The sequence below is a fragment of the Trachypithecus francoisi genome, unplaced genomic scaffold (genome assembly GCF_009764315.1).
Source record: "Trachypithecus francoisi isolate TF-2019V2 unplaced genomic scaffold, Tfra_2.0 Lachesis_group0, whole genome shotgun sequence".
Lineage (NCBI taxonomy): Eukaryota > Metazoa > Chordata > Mammalia > Primates > Cercopithecidae > Trachypithecus > Trachypithecus francoisi.
Window position 1 is genome coordinate 63,480,445 of NW_022681453.1, and position 27,101 is coordinate 63,507,545.

General features: G+C 40.9%; 1 protein-coding gene across 1 annotated transcript in view; it reads left to right on the forward strand.

The window, feature by feature from the left end:
- The window catches only part of SNX4 (sorting nexin 4), a 79,636-nt gene extending 52,656 nt beyond the window's left edge, over positions 1 to 26,980 (forward strand). Inside the window, exons 9-14 of the mRNA XM_033210949.1 lie at positions 2,638 to 2,703; positions 11,934 to 12,023; positions 15,297 to 15,396; positions 19,347 to 19,492; positions 21,938 to 22,052; positions 25,812 to 26,980. Coding sequence (XP_033066840.1) covers positions 2,638 to 2,703; positions 11,934 to 12,023; positions 15,297 to 15,396; positions 19,347 to 19,492; positions 21,938 to 22,052; positions 25,812 to 25,859 — 565 coding nt within the window. The 3' untranslated portion in view covers positions 25,860 to 26,980. The remainder of the gene's footprint in view (positions 1 to 2,637; positions 2,704 to 11,933; positions 12,024 to 15,296; positions 15,397 to 19,346; positions 19,493 to 21,937; positions 22,053 to 25,811) is intronic.
- Positions 26,981 to 27,101: the final 121 nt, after the last annotated feature.

Below are 27,101 nucleotides of genomic sequence, written 5' to 3' on the forward strand. Positions count from 1 at the left end.
TTGGAGGTTGGAGTGAGAGAATGGACTGAGAAAAAAAGACTGATCTGTGAGTGGAAAAGAACTGACATGAAGCGACAGATGTTATGTAAGTGAGAAATGAGCAGGAATTAGCCTTTCAGAGAAGAAACGTGGAAGATTGTGTAGTATGATCATGGCGCTGCTGCTGTTACGTTTGTTTTGTTTGTTTGTTCATTTAAGTAGAGGAGTTTATTTTGTGCTCTTAATCCCTAGGCCTTTTGCAGCCTCCTTCCCCTATTAATAGCCCCTGACCCAATTTAGGATAAGCTTAAAAAAGGGCTATTCCCTATCGGGGCTTATAGTACTAGTTTCATGTTCAGACAGGAACTTTCAGATCCACCTGTGCAGAAATGGACTAAATACATAGGTGGGGTTCACTCTGCAAAAGACTTAGAGAAGAGGGGGAAAGATTTTAAGTACCGATAACTATGCATTTAAAGCTGATGAAAGCAGTCAGGAGCTAATAGCCTAAAAATGTTGTGTTCTGTTAATTGAACATTTTAAAATATTCATCTTAATTCATAGGTTGTGAATCCATATGGAAGCAACCAAAAGTAACTGTCTCTCCCAGATTTAGTGTTACAGTTCCTTTCAAGAGATTCCAGGAAAATATACAAATTTCTTTCAAAAAGCCATGTGCAAAGATACACCAACTTGTTATGTACCTCAAAGCTCAAAGACACAAAGATGTACTTGTGTTTAATGATTCTATACTTTAATTTTTAATTTTTTAGTTATATGCATGGTAAGTGGGTGAAAAGCTCTTTTTTTTTTTTTTTTTTTTTTTTTGAGACAGAGCTTTGCTCTTGTTGCCCAGGCTGGAATGCAATGGTGCGATCTCGGCTCACCACAACCTCTGCCTGCCAGGTTCAAACGATTCTCCTGCCTCAGCCTCTCAAGTAGCTGGGATTACAGGCATGCAACACCATGCCCGGCTACTTTTGTACTTTTAGTAGAGACGGGGTTTCTCCATGTTGGTCAGGCTGGTCTCAAACTCCCAACCTCAGGTGATCCGCCCTCTTTGGCCTCCCAGAGTGCTGGGATTATAGACGTGAGCCACTGTGACTGGCTGAAAAGCTCTTTTGACTGAGACAACAAAAAAAGTTAAGTGCCTTAAGTTGGGACTGGTAGATAGAGGACTCTGTTGGAGGTTGATTCTAGGCTCAGCTCTGTCTAGTTAGCTGCCTGACTTTGAGTAAACTGTGTTAGGTTTCTGGGCCTGAGTGTCTATTCTTAATTGTTGGGGTAGATGAGGACAGTGATTTTCAAATCTTTTTTTAGTGTGAAACTCTTGTTTAAACAAAGTTTCATACAAAAATATAAACAAATAGAAACTATTTCCACAGACCTGTTTGGGGCTAGAGATTTGATCCTTGATGAACACCAGACTGGGTTACTAAATTTAGCTGTAAACTTTTCTTTTTGTTATAATTAATAATATTTTTCATTCCTGTCCAAAATCTTGACTCTCAGGCCTTCTTGGAGTCTTTTCCTTTTTTTTTTTTATTTAATGGGGCTATTGAATACTAGAGCAACCTTGGTGGTTTTTTAGTTGGAGTTCTAGATCCAAGAGGTGAGGGTGGACTTCAGATTGTCTGAAGTCTCTGAAATTGTATACAAAATTTTGTGTGTGTGTGTGTGTGTTTTTAACTTTTTAGGGAAAAGATACATAGTTTTCATCTATACTAAGAGTATATATAATACTATTTTTTTATGGTATGTTGAAATTGAACATATTTATGATATGTTGGAATTGAACAGTCTTTAAATAGCAGAAAAATTGGAAACAACCTGTATAGCCAGGAAAATGGTTAAAAAGATAGTGAGTTGCCATTTAAAGTGATGTTTAGAACAAATTATTTTAATAGTATGGGAAAATACTATTTTAAAAAAGCATGATACAAACTCACATATACCATTTGATCTCAGCCACTTTACGCAAATAAAAAGAAGGAGGTATATCAAAGTATGTTATCTCTTGGCATTTGGGATTATAGATTTATTTTCCCAGTTTACTATAATAAGCATGTATAACTTCCATAAAAAGATTTTTAATGTAAAGCATTTCACAGAAATGACAACAAAATTATCTGTGGCTCTAGTACCTTTCTTGTGTAATATGATTATTATTATTAAAACTTTGCATGTACTGTTTCTATACAGTTGTCTTTTTCTGTTACCTACTAGAACAGTGTGACGTGTAGTCAGGTGTGTTCATCAGAGCCATACATGGAGTATTTAAAAATGTACATGTCTCACTCTATCCCCACAGCTTCTGATTAAGTAGATCAAGAGTAGGGCTAGCATCCGTATTTTTAAAAAGCTTTACAAATGATTTAAGTCAGCCCCCTAACTGAGAATGTTATCTATAACCAGCAGCTGTTTTGTATGATACTTACCTTACACTTAGCAGCAAGCATCAACCTTTGAAGCCTTCACTTATATTTAGTTGTTAAACTTAAGGGGAAACAGTATATTTGAGTTATAGAAAACAAACCCAAATATGGGTACTATACATTATTTTAAAGCTAGCTAGACAAGAGTCTTGAAAAGAGTCCATTTAATACTATTCTGTATCTCTAATGCACGTTGCTTTTGGTTTTATCTTTTACTCCCTAGTGAATGGAGTGCCATAGAAAAAGAAATGGGTGATGGACTGCAGAGTGCTGGTCATCACATGGATGTGTAAGTACCTCCAGAACTTTTGTGAAGCCCAAGGTGAAGTCCTGTAGTGAAGCGTTAGTGACTCTTCTATTCTTCTGTTTTTATCAAGTTTGCTGGCATTTGTATTGTGCTCTGTGTGTACATATTTGACTTAAATTTATCTCAGGAATGCAGTTAGTTTAACATTTGAAAATCAGTCTAATTCATATTTTAACAGAATGAAGATGAAAACGTTGAAGGTATGTTCATTTCAATAAATGTAGAAAAAGCATTTGACGAATTTTAACACCAATTTACAGTAAAAAGTCTCATCAACTAGGAATAAAAGGGAATTTTCTCAGTCTAAAATTTATAGCCAATATTGTACTTAATAGTGAAATATTGAGGCTTTCTCCTAAGGTCAAGAAAAAGGCAAGGTTTTTTGCTCTCGCTGCTTTTAGTAAACATTGTACTGGAGGTCCTATTCAGTATAGTGAGACAAGAAAATTAAATAAGAGGCCTAAATATTAGGAAGAAGCAGAACTATATTTTCAGTTGACAAGGTCTTTTACTCAGAAAACCATAAAAAATCAACCAAAAACATTGTAGAACTAACAGCTGATTTTTTTTTTAAGAGACTGGGTCTCATTCTGCTGCCCAGGCTGGAGTGCATTTGTACAATCATGGCTCACTGCAGCTTCAACCTTCTGGGGTCAAGCACGCCTCCCACCTCAGCCTCCCAAGTAGCTAGGACTGCAGGTGCATGCCACCACGCCTGGCTAATTATTTTTATTTTTTTGTAGAGACAGAGTGTTGCTATGTTGCCCAGGTTGATCTTGGACTTCAGGCCTTAAGCAGTCCTCCTGCCTTGGCCTCCCAAAGTGCTGGGATTACAGGCATGAGCTGCTATTCCCAGATTGAATTAAAAAATTTTTCTTTCTTTTTTTAGAGATGGGATCTTGCTGTGTTTCCCAGACTGGTCTCAGACTTCTGGCCTCAAGGGATTCTCCCATCTCAACCTCCCAAAGTGCTGGGATTAGTGGTGGGAGCCACCACACCTGGCCAACAACTGAATTAATTTTATTTTTTCCAGCTTCTACTATAGGTTCAGGGGGTACACGTGCAGGTTTGTAAATTGCCTGACGTAGGGATTTGGTGTACAGATCATTTCATTACCCAGTAAGCTTAGTACCCGAGAGGTGGTTTTTCGATTCTCACCCTCCTCCTAACCTCCACCCTTAAGTAGGCGTTGGTATCTGTTGTTCTCTTCTTTGTATCCATGTGTACTGAATATTTAGCTCCCACTTATAAGTGAGAATATGTGATACTTGGTTGTTTGTTCCTGTGTTAATTCACTTAGGATAATGGCCTTCCAGCTGCATGCATGTTGCTGCATCCATATTGCTACATCTATTCTTTTATTTGGCTGTGTAGTATTCCATGGTATACATGTACCACAGTTTCTTTATCCAGTCCACTGTTTCTGGCATTTAGGCTGATTCCATGTCTTCGCTATTGTGAATACTGTGGCAGTGAACATAGGCATGCATGTATCCTTATGGCAGAATAATTTGTATTTTGGGGGATATAGACCCAGTACTGGGAGATTGCTGGGTTGAATGGTACTTATACTTTAAGTTCTTTGAGAAATCTCTAGACTGCTTTTCACAGTGGCTGAACTAATTTACTTTCCCACCAGCAGTGTATAAGTGTTCCTCTTTCTCTGCAACCTTGCCAGCATGTTATTTTTTGACCTTTTAGTAATAACCATTCTGGCCGGGTACAGTGGCTCACACCTGTAATCCCAGCACTTTAGAAGGCTGAGGTAGGCAGCTCTCTTGAGCCTAGGAGTTCAAGACCAGCCTGGGAAACATAGCAAGAACAGTCTCTATTATTTAAGTTAAAAAAAATAAATAATAATAACCATTCTAGTGTGAGGTGGTATCTCATTGTCGTTTTGATTTTCATTTCTTTAATGATGTTGAGTTTTTTTTTAATGTTTATTGGCCCACATGTATGTCTTCTGTTGAGAAGTGTCTATTAATGTCCTTCACCCCACTTCTTTATTTTTATTTTTGTTTTTATTTTTTCTGAGACGGAGTCTCACTCTGTCGCCCAGGCTGGAGTGCAGTGGCGCAATCTCGGCTCACTGCAACCTCTGCCTCCCAGGTTCAAGCAATTCTCCTGACCCAGCCTCGTGCTAATTTTTGTATTTTTAGTGGAGACAAGGTTTTGCCATGTTGGCCAGAGTGGTCTCAAACTCCTGGGCTCGAGTGATCTGCCCATCATGGCCTCCCAAAGTGCTCGGATTATAGGGGTGAGCCACCACACCCGGCCCCCGCCTCTTTTTTTGGAGACAGTCTCACTCTGTCGCCCAGGCTGGAATGCAGTGGCACCATCTTGGCTCCCTGCAACCTCCACCTCCCAGGTTCAAGTGGTTCTTCTGCCTCAGCCTCCTGAGTAGCTGGGACTACAGGCATGCACCACCAAGCCCAGCTAATTTTTGTATTTTTAGTAGAGACGGGGATTTACCATATTGGCCAGGCTGGTCTCGAACTCCTGACCTGGTGATCCGCCCGCCTCAGCCTCCCAAAGTGCTGGGATTATAGGTGTGAGCCACCGCGTTCGGCTTTTTTTCTTTTTTTAAACAGAGTCTTGCTCTTTTGCGCAGGCTGGAGTACAGTGGTGCTATCGGCTTACTGCAGTCTCCTCCTCCCAGGTTCAAGCGATTCTCCTGCCTCAACCTCCCCAAGTGTGGGATTACAGGCATGAACCACCGCGCCTGGCCTCTTTGCCCATTTTTAAATTGAGTTGTTTTTTGCCTATTAATTTTTTTAAGTTCCTTATAGATTCTGGATATTAAACCTTTGTCAGATAACGTAGTTTGGGAATATCTTCTCCCATTCTGTAGGTTACCTGTTTACTCTGTTGATAGTTTCTTTTGCTGTGCAGAAGCTCTTTAGTTTAATTAGGTCCCAACTGTCAATTTTTGTTTTTGTTACAATTGCTTTTGGAATCCTCATCATGAAATCTTTGCCATAGCCCAGATGGTATTTACTAGGTTTTCGTTTTCTTTCTTTTTTTTTTTAAAAGTTTCAGATTTTACGTTTAAGTCCTTAGTCTATCTTGAGTTGATTTTTGTGTATGATAACAGGAAGGGGTCCAGTTTAATCTATATATGGCAAACCAACAACTGAATTTAATCAGGATGCAGGATACAGGTTTAATATCTAAAAATCTGTATTTATATAATAGCAACAACAATTTGAAAATAAAAAAATTAAAACAATGCTATTATAAATAATATCAAAGCACAAAACTTAAGTATTAATTTAGTGAAAGATACAAAAGACCTCTACACTGAAAACTATATAAAACATTGCTGAGAGAAATTAAAACCTAAATAAATGGAAAGATAAACTATGTTCATGGATTGGAAGACATTGGTAAGATGGCAGTTCTCCCAAATTGCTAATTCTAAAGTTTACATGGGCCGGGCACAATGACTCATACTTATAATCTCCTCTTTGGGAGGCCGAGACAGGTGGATCACTTGAGGTCAGGAGTTTGAGACCAGGCTGGCCAACACAGCAAAACCCTGTCTCTACTAAAAACAGAAAAATTAACCAGGCATGGTGGTACATTCCTATAGTCCTAGCCACTTGGGAGGCTGAGGCAGGAGAATCGCTTGAACCTGGGAGGCAGTTGTAGTGAGCCAAGACCATGCCACTGCACTCCAGCCTAGCTGACAGAGTGAGACTTCGTCTCAAAAAAATAAAATAAAATAAAATAAATAAAGTTTATATGGACATTTAAAGAACCTAGAATAGCTACAACAGTCTTGACAAAGAACAAAGCTGGAATATATTACTTTCAAGATTTACTAGGCTGGGCATGGTGGCTCATGCCACTTTGGGAGGCCGAGGCGGGTGAATCACCTGAGGCCAGGAGCTCGAGACCAGCCTGGCCAACATGGCGAAACCCATCTCTACTAAAAATACAAAATAAATTAGACAGGCGTGGTGGTGGGTGCTTGTAATCCCAGCTACTCCGGAGGCTGAGGCAGGAGAATCACTTGAACCCAGGAGGTGGAGGCTACAGTGAGTCGAGATCACACCATTGCACTCCAGCCTGGGTGACAAGAGTGAAACTCTGTCCCCCCAGCAAAAAAAAAAAAAAAAAAAAAGATTTACTATAAAGCTAAGTTGTAAAGATAGTGAGGTATTGGCATAAAGTTGAACAGATTGACCAGGTACAGTGGCTCATGCTGTGATCCCAGCTCTTTGCAGGCAAACACGAGTAGATCCCTTGAGTTCAGGAGTTTGAGATCAGCCTGGGCAACATGGCAAAACCCTGTCTCTACAAAAAACTACAAAAATTAGGCCAGATGTGGTGGCTCAAGCCTGTAATTCTAGCACTTTGGGAGGCCAAGGTGGGTGGATTATGTGAGGTCAGGAGTTCAAGACCAGCCTGGCCAACATGGCGAATCCCTGACTCTACTAAAAATATAAATATTAGCCAGGCATGGTGGCATGCACCTGTAGTCCCAGCTACTCAGGAAGCTGAGGCAGGAGAATTACTTCAACCCAAGGAGGCAGAGGTTGCAGTGAGCTGAAGATTGCACCACTGCACTCCAGCCTCAGTGACAGAGCAAGACTCCATCTCAAAAAAACCAAAACTACAAAAATTAGCTGGGAGTGGTGGCGTGCACCTGGAGTCCCAGCTACTTGGGAAGCTGAAGAGGGATGATCACTTGAGCCCAGGAAGTCAAGGCTGCAGTTGAGTCATGATCCTGCCACTGCACTTTAACCTGGGTGAGAGTGAGACTGTGTCTCAAAAAAAAAAAAAAAAAAAAGAATGGCCGAGCATGGTGGCTCACACTTGTAATCCCAGCACTTTGGGAGGCCGAGGCGGGTGGATCACGAGGTCAGGAGATCGAGACCATCCTGGCTAACATGGTGAAACCCTGTCTCTACTAAAAATACAAAAAGTTAGCAGGACATGGTGGCAGGCACCTGTAGTGCCAGCTACTGTAGTTGATGCAGGAGAATGGCGTGAACCCGGGAGATGGAGCTTGCAGTGAGCCAAGATTATGCCACTGCACTCCAGCATGGGCAGCAGAGCAAGACTCTGTCAAGAAAGAAAGAAGGGGGGGGGGGGTCAATGGAACAGAATTCTGTACAGAAATAGACTCACACTTCTATGTTCATTTAGGGAGGGAGGGAGGGAGGGTTAATGGAACAGAATTCTGTACAGAAATAGACTCACACTTCTATAGTTCATTTCAACAAATGGTGTTGGAATAACTGGATATCTACCTACACGGGAAAAAAAAAAGAACTTTGAGCCTTATCTTACACTTGATACAAAACTAATTCAATTTGGATCATACACATAATTGTAAAAGGTAAAATTACAGCTTTTAGTGGAAAACATTGCTAAAAAGGATATGAAAAGAAAAAATTACTTTAAATGGCAAATTGGTCTTCATCAAATTTTAAATTTTTGTTTAAATTTTGATGAAGACCAATTTACCACTTCATACCATTGAGGGAGCAAGACATGGGGAGTTAAATGGGGTACAGAGTTTCAGTTGCAGAAGATGAGAAAATTATGGAGGTGGGTGGTGGTAATGATTATGCAACAATGTATATATACTAAATACCACTGAGTTGTACACATAAAAATTATTAACAAGGTAAATTTTATGTATGTTTTACTATCTTTTTAAAATTTTAATATAAATTAATACGGGGTCTCACTGTGTTACCTAGGCTGGTCTCAAACTCCTGGGCTCAAGTGATCCACCTGCCTTAGCCTCTCAAAGTGCTGAGATTACAAACATGAGCCACCCCGCCTGACCTTTACTATTTTTTTTTTTTTTTTTTTGAGGCGGAGTCTCGCTCTGTTGCCCGGACTGGAGTGCAGTGGCCGGATCTCAGCTCACTGCAAGCTCCGCCTCCCAGGTTTACGCCATTCTCCTGCCTCAGCCTCCCGAGTAGCTGGGACTACAGGCGCGCGCCATCTCGCCCGGCTAGTTTTTGTATTTTTAGTAGAGATGGGGTTTCACCATGTTAGCCAGGATGGTCTCGATCTCCTGACCTCGTGATCCGCCCGTCTCGGCCTCCCAAAGTGCTGGGATTACAGGCTTGAGCCACCGCGCCCGGCTGACCTTTACTATTTTTTAAAAAGCGACACTATTAAGACAGTGAAGAAGCAAGTACAGGAGCAAACATTTCTAACCATAGCATAGAAAGAACTCCTGTGGCTCAAAAAGACAAAAAATAGATCGTAAATATTCTCCAAAAGAATAATGCTAAGTATGTCAGGTGATGGATATGTTAATTAGCTTGATTTAATCATTTCATAATGTATACATATGTCAAAACATCACTTGTACACTGTAAATACATATAAGTTTTAAATTATACCTTCTAGCTGAGAGAGAAAAAAGAAAAATGTTTATGTAAATATTACTTTCCTTTGGGCCATGTTCCAGACCAACTAGCTATTTTTTTCAACTATTTTGTTTAACCTTAAGTCTTCCTGCAGCCTCTTGATTTGACATTTCAGTGTTTGTAAGAATTTAGGATTATGCCTTCAGTTGATTTATTAAAGTGTTAAATAAAATTCTCAGTACTGAGATCTAAAAATCTTTATCATTTATACTTCCCCACCCTAGGATGTTCCAGTTTCTGCCTACGCTGTGTTTCCTATCTTCAGGCCACCAGCCCTGTGCGCCTCTTTGTTTTCTTCACATTAACTCTTCCAGAATCATAGACTTAGGAACTAAAGGCAGGTTTTCCTACTCTTAACAGTGATTCTCAAGACTTTTATTAGTCACATATAAGAAATTCTTCACTCTCATAGCTGTAAGTTTGTAATTACAGAATGTATATGTTCACTGTTTTTATAAATCCTATAAGCACATTGCTTTTCAAATGAATCTTAGCATAGTTTTGTTTATTTTGTCTTACAACTTCAATAAACTTGATGAGGCAGGCCTAGAGATATAAAGTGTGTCCGTGTGAAGGAACCAGAATTAATTTGAAAGAAGGATACCTGTTGTATCACACAGAAGTAGTACATACACATAGCCCCTGTCCTTATGGAATTTACAGTGCTATCGGAGAAGTAAAACCAACACACGAGGCCGACTCTAGGTGCACTGCCTGTGAGTTAGTCCTGCTCCTCAAGGAGCAGTGCTCTTCAATAAAAGGTTTCCACCTGACACCACCGGCTCCCCCTTGAATTCTTTTCTGGGCGAAGCCAATAACCCTCCTGGGCTAACCTCCAATTTTGGGGCTCACTTGTCCTGCATTATCTAGATCTAGTAATTTCTTATCTAATGTCAATCTAAAAGGAACAGTGGAATGGTGTTTGTAATTAAATGTATCTGATAAACTGCAACTTGCCATGTATTTCATACAATTTTATATTAAATTACAATACGTTGTATCAGCTATGATTTATTCTTTTTTTTCTTTTTTTTGTTTGTTTGTTTGTTTGTTTTGTTTTGAGACAGGTTCTCACTCTGTCACCCCAGCTTGAGTACAATGGCACATTCACAGCTCACTGCAGCCTCAGACCTCCTGGGCTCAGGCAGACCTCCCATACTAGCCTCCCAAGTACCTGGGACTACAGGCATGCACTACCACATCCGGCTAATTTTTGTATTTTTTGTAGAGACAGGGTCTTGCCGTGTACACTGCCCAGGCTGGTCTTGAACTCCTGGGCTTTAGTGTACAATCTCCGACTACAGCTTTTCCATCTACCCTGGCTTTAGTACTGAGTTTTCTTTTGTCACTAGATTTGTCACACTCAACCTATCAGTTGGCACATTGTAGATGTTCAACAAATAGATAATTCAAATAAAAGAATAACTTTTTAAAAAACCAACACATGAGATATGACTTTGATAAAATTTAAATTCTACATTGTTGATCAGGGAACGGAAGTAGAATGGTGACTAAAGACTAAAGCAATCTGGGAAAATTTCCTAGAGGTGTTAAGACATGTGCTTACGTGGTTTGGAGAAGCAATGTGGGAGCCATCATATTCTGTACAAATGAAGACTCGTGCGGGAATGAAACTGGTATGACATTGAGGGAGTCTCCCAATCAAAGCAGAGGTTGTTATTAAGAATTAGTATAAAATGAGCTTCTAAAATTTTCTGTAATCTTTATTTACTCTACTTTTTCTTTGTAGCTTTTTGGCATCATTATAAATAAATAGTTGCAGCCAAGAACATATGTATACCAGTATACCAATTATACCAACTCTTATTATTTCTACAGATTTTGTAGCCCTTTTATTTAAGTCTTTGAACAAAATATATTACAGTCTTACAAGCTTCTTTTTTTTTTTTTTTGTTGAGATGGAATCTCGCTCTGTCGCCCAGGCTGGAGTGCAGTGGCCGGATCTCAGCTCACTGCAAGCTCTGCCTCCCGGGTTCCCGCCATTCTCCTGCCTCAGCCTCCCGAGTAGCTGGGACTACAGGCGCCCGCCACCTCACCTGGCTAGTTTTTTGTATTTTTTAGTAGAGACGGGGTTTCACCGTGTTAGCCAGGATGATCTCGATCTCCTGACCTCGTGATCTGCCCATCTCGGCCTCCCAAAGTGCTGGGATTATAGGCTTGAGCCACCGCGCCCGGCCACAAGCTTCTTAAGCTGCCTATGAAAAGGACCATTTTTTGTTTGGTTTTTATTTCTAAGTCATTGCTGACCAAAACATTTTGGTAAAATTCAATAAAATCATCATGGTAATTACACATTGCTACCAGTGATTCTAAATGCTAATTCTCACTGTCTGTACTTACAGCATCACTGATGGGTAGCAAATTGTCTGTGGGCCACACTTAGAATTGCTGTTTTTTGTTTGTCTGTTTGTTTGTTTTTGAGATGGAGTCTTGCTGTGTCGCCCAGGTTGGAGTGCAGTGGTATGATCTTGGCTCACTGCAACGTCCTCCCGGGTTCAAGAGATTCTCCTGCCTCAGCCTCCCAAGTAGCTGGAATTACAGACGCCTGCCCCCATTTCTGGCCAATTTTTGTATTTTTAGTAGAGACAGGGTTTCACCACGTTGGCCAAGCTGGTCTCGAACTCCTGACCTCAAGTGATGTGCCCATCTTGGCCTCCCAAAGTGCTGGGATTACAGTTGTGAGCCACTGTGCCCAGCCTAATTGCACTTCTTTAGAACCCTAATACTTTGCGTTCCAATAAAAATAACTCTATTTATGCAATGTTTTTTTTTTTTGTTTTGTTTTTTAAACAGGTATGCATCTTCTATTGATGATATTTTGGAAGATGAAGAACATTATGCAGATCAGTTAAAAGAGTATCTTTTTTATGCAGAAGCATTGCGGTAAGTTTAATAAAAGTTCCAGGTGCAGCCACGGGGTTGTTTACCACTCTCCTCATATGCCACTGTAAAGTACAGATAGTAAAGTGTTTTTTAAATGAATGCATTCTGTGACATAATGAGTGAGGTCTCATTGTATTTCTCTGTGTTGCAGAGTGCTAGGCATAAACATGTAAGACGAGGCCTGCCCTCGAAGCATCATTTTGATAAAACCTACCAGCCTCAGGCATCAAGTGTGTCTGTATGTTGTTGTTTCCACTTTTTCCAGTTTGAAGATTGGAAGCAAAATACAGAGTGTGTGTAACAGTATCTGTTACTAGGTTGTATATTGCTATTTTTATTCTGTGTGTCTTATCAGTAGCTTGTATAACCTCCTTATGTAACAAGGACTTTATCTGTTCTTGTGGTGTCTTTTACAGAGCCAAAGGGAATTCTCTTTTAGGTAGTCCTACGTGACTAGGAAAAAGTTAATGTATTTTTTTCGATCCATTTAGAAAAAGGAATTATTTTCCCAGAATAGGTGGCTTTTGGACAGTTATCCTGTCACTTTTTTTTTTTTTTTTTTTTGAGACAGAGTAGAGTTTGGCTGTGTCGCCCAGGCTGGAGGGCAGTGGCGTGATCTCGGCTCACTGCAGCCTCTGCCTCCCGGATTCAAGCGATTCTCCTACCTCAGCCTCCCAAGTAGCTGGGATTACAGGTGCCTGCCAACACACTCGGCTAATTTTTGTATTTTTAGTAGAGACAGGGTTTCACCATATTGGCCAGACTGGTCTGAAACTCCTGACCTCAGGTAATCTGCCCGCCTCGGCCTCTCAAAGTGCTGGGATTACAGGTGTGAGCCATTGCTGTCCTGTCACTTGTAAAAGCAGTATAAGAATTCTAGTGGGCCGGGCGTGGTGGCTCAAGCCTGTAATCCCAGCACTTTGGGAGGCCAAGACGGGCGGATCACGAGGTCAGGAGATCGAGACCATCCTGGCTAACATGGTGAAACCCCATTTCTACTAAAAAGTACAAAAAACTAGCCGGGCGAGGTGGCGGGCGCCTGTAGTCCCAGCTACTCGGGAGGCTGAGGCAGGAGAATGGCGGGAACCCGGGAGGCAGAGCTTGCAGTGAGCTGAGATCCGGCCACTGCACCCCAGCCCGGGCGACAGAGCGATACTCCGTCTCAAAAATAAAAAATTAAAAAAAAATTAAAAAAAAAGAATTCTGTTAGAAAACAAAAGAGCACTATTCCCTTACCTGTATGGTGACTGGTGTGAAATCATCTGCATATTGTTAGCTTGTTTTCCTTCTAGGGCTTTGAATAGTAGGAAGTCTCACCAATGTATTTTCAAGTCACCAAGCAAAAGAAAGTTGGCCGGGTGAGGTGGCTCCTGCCTGAATCCCAGCACTTTGGGAGGCCGAGGCAGATAGATTACCTGAGGCCAGGAGTTCGAGACCACCCTAGCCAACATGGTGAAACCCCATCTCTACTAAAATTACAAAAAAATTAGCCAGGCATAGTGGTGGGTTCCTGTAATCCCAGCTACTGGAGAGGCTGAGGCTTGAACTGGGGAGGTGGAGGTTGCAGTGAGCCGAGATCACATCATTATACTCCAGCCTGGGCAAAGAGCGAGACTCCATCTCAAAAAGAAAAAAAAAAAAAGAAAATTTCTGAGTCCAGTGGAATTCTCTGCAGTTCTTTAAAATTATAAAAAGGATTAAGGTATATTGACATGGAAAGATGGCCAGGATATATAGCCATGTAACAAAAGAGGTAGGAACCATTTGGGGTGTGTGGATATGGTATTTGTCAATGCCTAGCTAAATTCTGGAAGGTTATATACTATCTGGTAACACAGATTGTATCTGGATAGTGGGATTGGAGGAAAGAGTGTTCTTGAACTTTCTTTTTGTATTTTTTATATTTTTGAGACGGCGTCTCACTCTGTTGCCCAGACTGGAGTGCAGTGGCACAATCTCTGCTAACTGCAACCTCTGCCTCCTGGATACAAGTGATTCTCCTGCGTCAGCCTCCCAAGTAGCTGGAATTACAGGCATGCGCCACCACCCCCGGCTAATTTTTGTATTTTTAGTAGAGATGGGGTTTTATCACATTGGTCAGGCTGATCTCGAACTCCTGACCTCAGGTGATCTGCCCACCTCAGCCTCCCAAAGTCCTGGGATTACTGGCATGAGCCACCAGGCCCAGCCTCTTTTTTTTATTTTGTGCATTACTGTATTAGAATCTTTTTACAGTGAACATGGATTACTTTTATGAACTATAAACATTTCTAGGCCGGGCGACATGGCTCATGCATATAATCCTAGCACTTTGGGAAACTGAGGTGGATGGATTGCTTGAGCCCATGAGTTTGAGACCAGCCTGGGCAACATGGGCGAAACCCCATCTCTACAAAGCACAAATTAGCTGGGCGTGGTGGCACATGCGTTAGTCTCAGCTACTTAGGAGGCTGAGGTGGGAGGATTGCCTAAACCCAGGAGGCAGAGGTTGCTGTGAGCCAAGATTGCACCACTGCACTCCAGCCTGGGTGACAGAGTGAGACCTTGTCTCCCAAAAAAAAAAAAAAAGGCTAATAGACATTTTCTAAATCACAAAGAAGAAAACTTTGAGGTGTTATTTTTTCTAAGAATACTCAGTTGCTATGTGAGATTACAGCATTAGTTCTTACATTATATTAAAAAATGTTTTATGTGTGTGATAATGGCATGTTTATTGAAAGAAATGTTCCAAGTATCTAGAAAACAACTTTTTTTGTGTTAAAAATATATGACGTTTTTGGCGGGGTGCGGTGGCTCATGCCTGTAATCCCAGCACTTTGGGAGGCCGAAGTGGGCAGGTCACGTGAGGTCGGGAGTTTCAGACCAGCCTGACCGACATGGAGAAACCCCGTCTCTACTAAAAATACAAAATTAGCTGGGCATGGTGGTGCATGCCTGTAATCCCAGTTACTCGAGAAGCTGAGGCAGGAAAATCATTTGAACCCGGGAGGCGGAGGTTGCAGTGAGCCAAGATCACGCCATTGCACTCCAGCCTGAGCAACAAGAGCAAAACTCTGTCTCAAAAAAAAAAAAAAAAGATTATATGAAGTTTTTATGGTTAGATTTTGCTAGATTCCACTTTTAATGTTGGGCTACTACATTTTAAACTTGAAAATTCTGGGCACACACGTTCTGCCCTAGTGAGACATTTTGAATGGTTCTCCTCTACCCTTGAAAAAAATGTTTGACATGTTAAAGAAAAAGTTAAATGGCAGCACATTTTTTCATCTGTAGGGCTGTGTGCAGGAAACATGAACTTATGCAGTATGACTTGGAGATGGCTGCTCAGGACTTAGCGTCCAAGAAGCAGCAGTGTGAGGAACTGGCAACTGGGGTGAGTATTTTTCTTTTGGCCTCTGATGATATTGTAGCAACATGGAAGGTTCCTCACAAGCACTCACTCTAAGTGAGTAACTCACTCCTGTGGAATCAGCTTCAGTTACAATACTCAGGACGACTGCACCTTTTACAGGGGAATAATTTGTGAGTAACTTTATAATTCTTTTATTATTATCTTGATACAAAAAGATGTAAGCCATTTAAAACCATGTGCTGTATAGAATTATAAGAAATTTTGCCAACATTTCTCTGCTGTAATCAGTATCATCTGGTTTCTTAAAAAAAAAAAAAAAGTTGGCTGGGCATGTTGGCTCACGCCTGTAATCCCAGCACTTTGGGAGGCCGAGACGGGTGGATCATGAGGTTAGGAGATCAAGACCATCCTGGCTAACACAATGAAACCCCATCTCTACTAAAAATACAAAAAATTAGCCGGGCGTGGTGGCGGGCACCTGTAGTCCCAGCTACTCGGGAGGCTGAGGCAGGAAAATGGCGTGAACCCAGGAGGCAGAGCTTGCAGTGAGCTGAGATCGTGCCACTGCACTCCAGCCTGGGCAACAGAGCAAAACTCTGTCTCAAAAAATAAATAAATAAATAAATAAAATTAAAAAAAAAAAAAGTTTATTGGGCTGAGCACTGTGGCTCACACCTGTAATCCCAGCACTTTGGGAAGCCAAAGCTGGTGGATCACCTAGGGTCAGGAGTTTGAGACTAGCCTGGCCAACATGGCGAAACCCCATCTCTACTAAAAATACAAAAATTAGCCGGGCGTGGTGGCGGGCACCTGTAGTCCCAGCTACTCGGGAGGCTGAGGCAGGAAAATGGCGTGAACCCAGGAGGCAGAGCTTGCAGTGAGCTGAGATCGTGCCACTGCACTCCAGCCTGGGCAACAGAGCAAAACTCTGTCTCAAAAAATAAATAAATAAATAAATAAAATTAAAAAAAAAAAAAGTTTATTGGGCTGAGCACTGTGGCTCACACCTGTAATCCCAGCACTTTGGGAAGCCAAAGCTGGTGGATCACCTAGGGTCAGGAGTTTGAGACTAGCCTGGCCAACATGGCGAAACCCGATCTCTACTAAAAATACAAAAATTAGCCAGGTGTGGTTGCTCACACCTGTAGTCCCAGCTACTCGGAAAGCTGAGGCAGAAGAATTGCTTGAACTGGGGAGGCAGAGGTTGCAGCTAGCCGAGGTTAGACTATTGCACTCCAGCCTGGGTGACAGAGTGAGACTCCATCTCAAAAAAAATTGTTTTTATTTTTATTTTTTGAGACAAGGTCTGGCTCTGTTGCCCAGGCTGGAGTGCAGTGGTGTGATCAGGGCTTGTGGAAGCCTCAAACTCCTGGGGTCAAGCGATCCTCCTGCCTCAGCCTCTTGAGTAGCTGAGACCACAGGCATGTGCCCCCCCCCCCGCCCCCCATGCCTGGCTGATTTTGTTTATGGTCTCATCATGTTGACCAGGGTGGTCTCAAACTCCTGGACTCAAGTGATCCTCCCACCTCAGCCTCCCAAAGTGCTAGGATTACAAGGGTAAGCCACCATGCCTAGTCAGTCATCTGGTTTCTAAGTCCAAGTGAAAAAACATGCAGTGACCTTTATCAGATTTAACTTTGCAAGGTACTTTGTAGAAATTTTAGTTGACTTTGAAAAGTCTTACCCACTTAGAACCAGTGCATCTTGCCTAACAGGGAGCTTTTGATGTATTTTATTCTTTAATGCTTACAGTGAGTACTTGTGAGGAAAATTCTATATCTGATTGCATTAGTCTTGGATCATTTTTATAATAAGCTTTCTACTCTCCAGTTATTTCATTGCAATAAATTAGCCGTCATGGTGAGCAACACATTCTGAAAGTAGTAAACCAGCAGCAATGTCTCTACTTAGTTAATAAGCACTGTAGTTTTTTTTTTTTTTTTTTTCCTTAGATGAAGTCTCATTCTGTCACCCAGGCTAGAGTGCAGCTCACTGCATGCTCCACCTCCTGGGTTCACGCCATTCTCCTGCCTCAGCCTCCCGAGTAGCTGGGACTACAGGTGCCTGCCACCACACCTGACTAATTTTTTTTTTTGTATTTTTAGTAGAGACGGGGTTTCACCATGTTAGCCAGGATAGTCTCAGTCTCCTGACCTCATGATCCACCCGCCTCGGCCTCCCAAAGTGCTGCAATTACAAGCGTGAGCCACCGTACCTGGCTAAGCACTGTAGTTTTAAAAGTGCTTTTCACATATATCACCTACTGGTTACATCTATGAAAAGTCATAATATATGTGGGGAAAGACCAGGACACATGTATAGTATAAACTAGGCCCTTGGTTTATTTTTAAAATTCAGTGGGAGAAGTTCCCAGGCCATTTTCAGGGAGCTTGGTTCCCTATTCCTACATGTCAAGGGAAAAGTGTTTTCTTCAGTAAACTCCAGCGAGTGAGGAAATGTTAAAGCAGTGAAGCTTGAGGCTGCCTTCCAATGCTTGGATTTAGGTATCCTGTTTTATTAATAGATGCCCAAGTTTGAGCGTGAGTTGTGCAGATTTTAAATATGCTTCTTTAGTTTGGTTTATTTCCGTAGTTGCCTAGTGAATTTATCTACTTTTTTATAACAAAGTAATTTTTTAAAATATGATCATTCATACAGAGTAAGAAATAACTTGTCTAATATTTCACGTGGAAGTTTTCCATTTGATTATGAAATTCAAGCTGGGTATGGTAGCTTACGACAGTAATGCCAACACTTTTAGCGGCAGAGGCATAAACCCAGAATTGCTTGAGCCCAGGAATTTGAAACCAGTGTGGATTAATATAGCTAGACCCTGTCTCTACCAAAAATGTAAAAATTTGCCAGGTGTGGTGGCATGCACCTGTGGTCCCAGCCACTTGAGAGGCAGAGGTGGGAGGATCACTTGAGCCCAGGAGGTTGAGGCTGCAGTGAGCCATGATTGTGCCACTACATTCCAGCCTGGGCAACAGAGCAAGACCCCATTTCAAAAAAAAAAAAATTCAGTTAGAAGTTTGCCCTTTTTAACTACTCCATATTATTTCAGTGTTAGAAATTCTGTTAGGATTCTTGGCTATGACTCTGTAAAAATAAATAAAAAATAATATAAGAGTGCCCTGGTTGTGAAGCTTATGGTGGTTTTGTCTGACTTAGGGGAAATATGGCAAATGTTTTCTCTTTCTTTTGTGTGTGTGTAGTGAAATATACATAACATAAAATGTACCATCTTGTCCATTTTTAATTGTATAGTTCCGTATTGCAGTCATCCCTCAGTATCTTCAGTGAGATTGGTTTAAGGATCCCTCGGATACCAAAATCCTCAGACGCTTAAGTCCCTTATATAAAATGGTGTAGTATTTGCATATAACCTGTGCATATCCTTTTGTGTACTTTAAATCAGCAGTCACCAACCTTTTTGGCACTAGGGACCTGTTTTGTGGAAGATAGTTTTTCCATGGACCAGGGTGGGGGATGCTGGGGATGGTTTCAGGATCATCAGGCATTAGATTTTCACAAGGAACACACAACCCGGATCCCTCACATGCGCAGTTCACAACAGGGTTCATGCTCCTGAGAGAATCTAATGCCCCTGCTGCTGATCTGACAGGAGGCAGAGTTCAGGTGATCGTTAGCCTCCTGCTGTGCAGCCTGGTTCCAAACAGGCCATGGACTGGTATCACTCTGTGGCTCTGGGGTTTGGGACCCCCTGCCTTAAATTATCTCTAGATTATTAATGCCTAATACAGTGTAAATGCTGGTGTCTCATGTAAGTGGAATCATAACAGTATTTGTCTTTTCGTATGTGTCTTATTTCACTTAGCATAATGTCCTACAGGTTTATCCATGCTGTAGCATATATCAGAGTTTGATTCCTTTTAAAGGCTGAATAGTGTTCCATTGTATGTGTATGCCACATCTTGTTTATCCATTCATCTGTTTCTGTTTCCTTTTAGACTGTGAGAACATTCTCTTTGAAGGGAATGACTACCAAGCTGTTTGGTCAAGAAACTCCAGAGCAGAGAGAAGCCAGAATAAAGGTGCTAGAAGAACAAATAAATGAAGGAGAACAACAGCTGAAGTCTAAAAATCTGGAAGGCAGGTAAAGATACTGCGATGTTTAAGTAAGCTAGGCTTGTAGACTATATGGCAAATTATTTTTATTTGTAATAATTCCCAGCTTCATTGGCATCCCTGAATACAGCCTGTTCCTTTAAAATGCATTCCTAAGAAATTTGAGTTATCAGGCTGGGTGTGGTGGCTCACGCCCGTAATCCCAACACTTTAGGAGGCTGCGGTGGGAAGATTGCTTGAGCGTGGGAGTTTGAGATCAGCCTGGGCAACATAGGAAGACCCTACCCTGTCTCTACAAAATAAATAAATAAATAAAAATAAAAGAAAGCTGAATTATCAAAAATCATGTTATAGAAACAGTTGTTTCAATGTTGGGAAAAGAGAAATAAAAGAGTTTCAGCTTCATAATATTACTTCCCTGCACTTTTCCTGATTTTTACCCTTTGTACTTTCCCTCTGCCGTTTCTTCTCCCCCTGCCCCCCCCTTCAGTACCCAGCTGAAGGGTTACTTTATCGTGAAGCCTTCTCAGGCCATCACGGCATTTAATTCATGCCAGTATGGTATGGTGGTTTTGTATTAGATGATTGATTGTTCTGTGTGACTATGCCTGGCTAAATTTAAGCCCCTCAAAGTCAGTGATTGTATCTTTTTCACATTCATATCCCAATGCCTTGCATAGGGCTTAGTATGTAATTGTTACATAAGTATTTCTAGAAATTCAGTTCTCAGAGACTCATTATCACTGTTTGATGCATTTTCCTTATTTTTGTTTTCATCTAACAGTCAGTGAATAGACCAAGGCAGACCAAGAGTGTATTATGGGTTTTGAGGTGGTTTTCTTCATTTTTGGAACTACTGGCACCAAATATGGCAAAGTAATGGAATTTTAAAAGACAGGCCGGGCACGGTGGCTCACGCCTGTAATCCCAGCACTTTGGGAGGCCAGGGCGGGTGCATCACAAGGTCAGGAGATTGAGATCATCCTGGCTAACACAGTGAAACCCCGTCTCGACTAAAAATACAGAAAATTAGCCAGGCACAGTGGTGGACGCCTGTAGTCCCAGCTGCTCGGGAGGCTGAGGCAGGAGAATGGTGTGAACCCAGGAGGTGGAGCTTGCAGTGAGCCGAGATTGCACCACTGCACTCTAGCTTGGACGACAGAGCAAAACTCTGTCTCAAAAAAAAAAAAGACAAATGTCTCTTGGGATTTTTATTTTTATTTATTTTTTTTATTTTTTGAGACAGAGTCTCACCCTGACGCCCAGGCCAAGTACAGTGGTGCCTTTGTTGCTCGCTGCCACCTCAAAGTCCAGGGCTCAAGTGATCCTCCCACCTCAGCCTCCCAAATAGCTGGGACTGCTGGCTACCATGCCTGGCTAAAAAATTTTTTAAACTTTGGTTGTCATTTAAAACAGGTACATGCAGCTGGCCGCGGTGGCTCACACCTGTAAACCTAGCACTTTGGGAGGCCTAGGTGGGTGGATTACCTGAGGTCGGGAGTTCAAGACCAGCCTGGCCAACATGGTGAAACCTTGTCTCTACTAAAAATACAAAAAATTAACCAGGTGCAGTGGCATCCACCTGTAATCCCAGCTACTGTGCAGTGGCGTGTGCCTGTATTCCTAGCTACTCTGCAGACTGAGGCAGGAGAATCTCTTGAACCCTGGATGCAGAGGTTGCGGTGAGCCAAGATCATGCCTCTGTACTTCAGCCTGGGCTACAGAGTGAGACGTGGTCTCAAAAAAAAAAAAAAAAAAAAAAACCATGCTAAATGTGATTCATAATCCATCTTGTCAAAAGAGTGTATATTTTCCAGTGACCCCTGGAAGGCACTTACTTCATTATGACTGACACCTGTTAGCCTTGTGAGCTGGCTCAAGGAGGCATCTATGTGTATTTTATAGGAATAATTTGAAGGTAGAATCCTTGTGGCAAAAACGTAGATTATTAGGCCAGGTGCAGTGGCTCACGCCTGTAATCCAAACACTGTGGGAGGCTGAGGTGGGCAGATCACCTGAAGTCAGGTGTTTGAGACCAGCCTGGCCAACATGGTGAAACCCTGTCTCTACTAAAAATACAAAAATTAGTTGGGCTTAGTGGCGCGTGCCTGTAATCCCAGCTACTCAGGAGGCTGAGGCAGGAGAATTGCTCAAACCCGGAATGCAGAGGCTGCGGTGAGCCAAGATCACGCCACTACACTCCAGCCTGGGCAACAGACTGAGACTCTGTCTCAAAAAAAAAAGAAAAAGTAGATGAAAAGATACAAGAATATATGACCATTTGTTTGCTTTTTCCCTAATTATAATTTTTAGGAAAAGAAAAAACTGTCTTAAGCAATAGCTTTTCCTTCTACCTAAGCAATTAAAAACCAACTCCAATGAGAACTGGTTAAATTTATAATATTTATAAATTTATAATACACAGTTTATTTAACTTAAGTAAGAATAATAATGGCTACACCTTTTATTTCAGAGAATTTGTGAAAAACGCATGGGCTGATATTGAACGCTTCAAAGAACAAAAGAACCGAGACTTAAAGGAGGCCCTCATAAGCTATGCAGTCATGCAGATCAGTATGTGCAAAAAGGTAGGTTTTGGTTTCAGTGAAGATATATGTATATTCAGAAGTACTTCTTTGAAATTACCTTACTTGGACCAAAAAATTTTTCATTTTTATTCTCCTGTAGAATGTTTACCATTTTCTCTATTTTAATTGTGTAGGATTTCTGTTTTATTTCGTTTTGGTTTTTTGATTTTAAAATTTTAAATATTTAAAAAATAGAGATGGGGGGGTCTCACTGTGTTGCCCAGTCTGATCTCGAATTCCTGGTCTCATACAGTCCTCCTGCCTTGGCCTCCCAAAGTGCTGCAATTACAGGTGTGAGCCACCACGTCCAGCCTCTACTTAATTTTGAAAGAAGTGTTACAACCCGTATGCCCATTACTGAGTTGCCACTTGTCTAAAATCCAAATTTGTATCCCCCGTTTATAACTTGTATTTGAGAATATATACCAAGATTATTTAGATCATATGGTACTGTTGGACCAGACAGTAAAATACCATTCCAGATACATGCTTTGGTTGGAAAATAGCTTGAACGTTATTTTGTGAAGATGTGGTTATGATATGCTTCCTCGTAAAGTAAATCGTTCATGTTGCTGATATCCATAGTGAAAGATATAAACATTGTAGCTTATTCTAGTTAAAATAAATGTTTGACAGTGATGGAAGTCTTTCTAAAATGTTGGTTTAAGAACAAAATAGGAAACATTCCTTAACCTCTTTTTTGTAACCTAAGATCTGCCAATGTGACTACCAGTACCAGTGCTTTGATTTCTATCACCTGTTATAATTTATCAAGCACTTTTACATGCATTATCTCAGCAAATTACATGGGAAGATGAATTCTCACATTTATGAAGACTTTCTTAAAGGGCAAAATCACACTCATATAAATATATATACAATTCTTAAGCTTTAATTTGTCCCCAAATTTTATTTTTTGGCTAAGGGCCATCACTGAGAGAACAAAGATATTTTGAGGCATAAACACCATACCCACTCACTGGTTAAGTGGGCTCCATTTGGTTTGGACAAATTCATATTTATACCTCAGTGAATTAAAAGTTACTGTGTACTGTGGATCTTTGGAGTCACTTAAAACAAGTTTAGATCGTGACTGGTGAGTTTGCAGGTGCTAAAGTGTTGAGTGTGTTGTACTTTGGTAGCGTCTCTATCTTTTTTTGCCTTCTTTGTCACCTCTTCTTGCCTGCAGCTAGGTGCTAGATATTTACGGTCCTTTTTCTTTTTTTTTTTTTCTTCTTTTTTTTTGAAATGGGGTCTAACTGTGTTACCCAGGCTGATCTTGAACTCCTGGGCTCAAAGCAGTCCTCCCGCCCTGGCCTCCCAAATTGCTGAGATTGTAGGCATGAGCCACCACACCCAGCCGTACAGTCCTTTCTCCAATCTAACTTGTTAACCTCAAGAAATCTGAAAGACCAGATAACAAAGGTTTTTAGTTTTTCTGTTTTTCTTGTAAAAGACTAATTAATAAGCTCCTTGTGATCTCTCACTCACGTATCAAAGGACTTTCCCCCTCCACTTTGTTTAGGCTGCAGTGGTTTGAGGGTACTAGAAATGTAATCTCTGAATATAAAAGATACTACTATAGCTGTATTTGGACATACTGTTGGATATTTTGTAGGTTTATTCACAAATCCTTAGATAACTAGTAAAACAAAAAGTTTAATAAAAGTGTATGTTCACCTTGTTTCCCAAGAGTGGTACTATGCAATTTCGTCGTTTTATTTTCTTGCCTAAGTGATAAAGAGTTTTATATGTGATCCTAGCTATTTGGGAGGTTGAGGCAGGAGGACCACTTGATTCCAAGAGTTCAAGACTAGTCTGGGCAACATAGTGAGACCTTCTTTTTTTTTTTTTCTTTGGAGATGGAGTCTCGCCCTGTCACACAGGCTGGAGTGCAATGGCATGATCTCAGCTCACTACAACCTCCGCCTCCCGGGTTCAAGCGATTCTCCTGCCTCAGCCTCCCAAGTAGTTGGGATTACAGGTGCGTCCCACCATGCCAGGCTAATTTTTTTGTATCTTTAGTAGACAAGATTTCATCACATTGGCCAGGCTGGTCTCAAACTCCTGACCTCGTGATCCGCCTGCCTCCACCTCCCAAAGTGCTGGGATTACAGGGGTGAGCCACTGCACCTGGCCTGAGACCTTCTTTCAAAAAGAAAAGGGAAGAAAAAGAAAATTGTTTAAAACCTTAATAAATAGCCTGGCGCAGTGGCTCACGCCTGTAATCCCAGCACTTTGGGAGGCTGAGGTGGGCAGATCACGAGGTCAGGAGATCGAGACCATCCTGGCTAACATGGTGAAACTCCGTCTCTACTAAAAATACAAAAAAAATTAGCTGGGTGTGGTGGCGGGCACCTGTAGTCCCAGCTACTCAGGAGGCTGAGGCAGGAGATGGCGTGAACCCGGGAGGTGGAGTTTGCAGTGAGCCGAGATCGCGCCACTGCACTCCAGCCTGGGCGATAGACCAAGACACTGTCTCAAAAAATAAATAAATAAATAAAAACCCTTAATAAATGACACACTTTAATGATTAAGTATTAAAAAGTTCCTTTTTCATAAATTAGCAATTATTGGGGAATATATATCTTACTTATTGAAAAAACAAAACCCTTACTGGGCACAGTGGCACATGCCTGTAATCCCAGCACTTTGGGAGGCCGAGGCGGGAGGATCACGAGGTCAGGAGATTGAGACCATCCTGCCTGACACACGGTGAAACCCCATCTCTACTAAAAATACAAAAAATTAGCCAGATGTGGCGGGCCCCTGTAGTCCCAGCTACTCAGGAGGCTGAGGCAGGAGAATGGCATGAACCCCGGAGGCAGAGCTTGCAGTGAAGCAAGATGGTGCCACTGCACTCCAGCCTGGGTGACAGAGCGAGACTCTGTCTCGAAAAAAGAAAGGAAAAAACCCTTAAGTTTTACTGTTACATCTCTATAAACATGCAGTTTTGCTTATGCGTATTAGGCCATCTATAACTTTGTGCTAAGTAACTTCAGGTACTAAGAGGGATTCAGTAATTTAGTACATAGTTTTTATCAAAACTTTAGTTATTAGAGTAATAATATAATAATTTATATTTGTTAGACTAATAAAGTTTTTTTTTCAAATATTACATTGAAAAAACCAGGCCAAGCACTGTGGCTTACACCTGTGATGCCAGCACTTTGGGAGGCAGAGACAGGCAGATTGCTTGAGCCCAGGACTTCCAGACCAGCCTGGGTAACATAGTGAGATTCCATTTCTACAACGACGACAACAACAACAACAAAAATACAAAAAATAAGCCAGGTGTGATGGCGTGCACCTGTGGTCCCAACTACTTGGCAGGCTGAGGTGGGAGGATCCCTTGAGCCCTGGAGGTCGAGGTCGAGGCTGCAATGAGCCAGGGTTATACACCAGCCTGGGTAACAGAGTGAGACCCTATCTCCCAAAAAAAAAAATAGAAACGACTGAAAACTTGTTTGATTTACAAATAGAAATTACTTGAGTATGTGATATGAAATGAATTAACTCAGTTTTCCAACAAGTTGTAGGAGTTCTTTCTCCATTTTGAAGATAAGCTCATATTACTCTCTTTCTCTTTTCAGAAGCATTAGACATGTGCTTACATTAGCGACTTCCCAAAATAGTGTCATATTTGCTCAACTTCTTAATTACTCCAAAAAGCAAAACTTAGTGTACCACTAAGCCAAGTATTTGGGTTTTCAGATTCCTTCCAAACTCACATTTTAAAGTTTTTATTTTTATTTTTAGGGAATTCAAGTTTGGACCAATGCTAAGGAATGCTTTGGCAAGATGTAATCCTGTGAATTGAATTTCTCTTCAATCAAAGTGCCCCAAAACAGAAGCACAATAAAAGAAATTTAAGTCGCTACCTAGTATACATAAACATATACGATAAGTTGAATGAATTCAGCTTTCTTTAACTTAATTGTAGTCGTGTTAATGTAGCACAAAAAAGATGTGTTTTAATGAAGATTAAATATTATAATTTGAGGTTTTGGGGACTGGTGCTGATTCCAAAAAGTTAATTTAATAATATATACCAACAGATTGTCAGGCTTCGGAACCAATGACTGAATGTCAAGATGTTTGTTAATTTCTAGATGTTTGTTTCAAGGCCAACTGTTTCAGATCTATTAATGTAGGGGATTTTTCCCCAAGATTGAATTCCTATATTTACTTGGTAAGGTCCACTAATCTGTTATAGGGAGGTATTTTCTCTTGCCTTATAGTTGAGCTATTCGATTTGACAAAGCTCAGCAGAAACTTGATGTGGAAAATCTAAGATTTTCTTTTACATTCATTGATGCCCCTCGTAACATTTGCATACACTAGAAAATGCCTTCAATTTGTGTTTTACCAGAATTTTGATACTGATCAGAAATTTTATACTGCCAACAAAGAAGACTCAACTTCTCAGATCTATAGTGGAATACATTGTCACCCTTTAGCTATTGCTATATAGAAAGTTTTAACCGAAGATGTTACAGATAAGAATTAAATTCTTCTCAAATAATTCTTAACCTCAGTAATGAGCCTAAATTTACTCTGCTTGGCTCTCTACACATGGCATTTCAGGGTACAAGATGTAGCATTTCAATGTGTAAGATACATGTACTAAACATATGTGTTGCTATCTTCATCATTAACATCCTTCTTTTCTATTGCTTGGCTGTAATTTTTGTAAAGATAAATTATATTGTTTTTTATATGTGTGTTTGTGGTATATGTTCAGAAGACAAGCATCTTCATTTTGCTAGCTTTGCAGAATCTTAAAATGTGTACTCGTTATTTCTAATGACGTAAAAAAAAATCCCCAGTCCTGTTTAGCATTTGACTTTTTTATATGTTTTAAATGTTGCTGGATTTTTGTGCTGTTTGCCAAACTTATACAATAAATAAATGAAATATTGTGCTGATTTTCAGATGATTTTTGTTAATTTAACAAGGGGATCCATACATACTAATATCTGATGCTCTGTAAGACAATGGTATCTGTCATATTACGTTTTAAAGTGATTAATGCCACATGTTCTCACT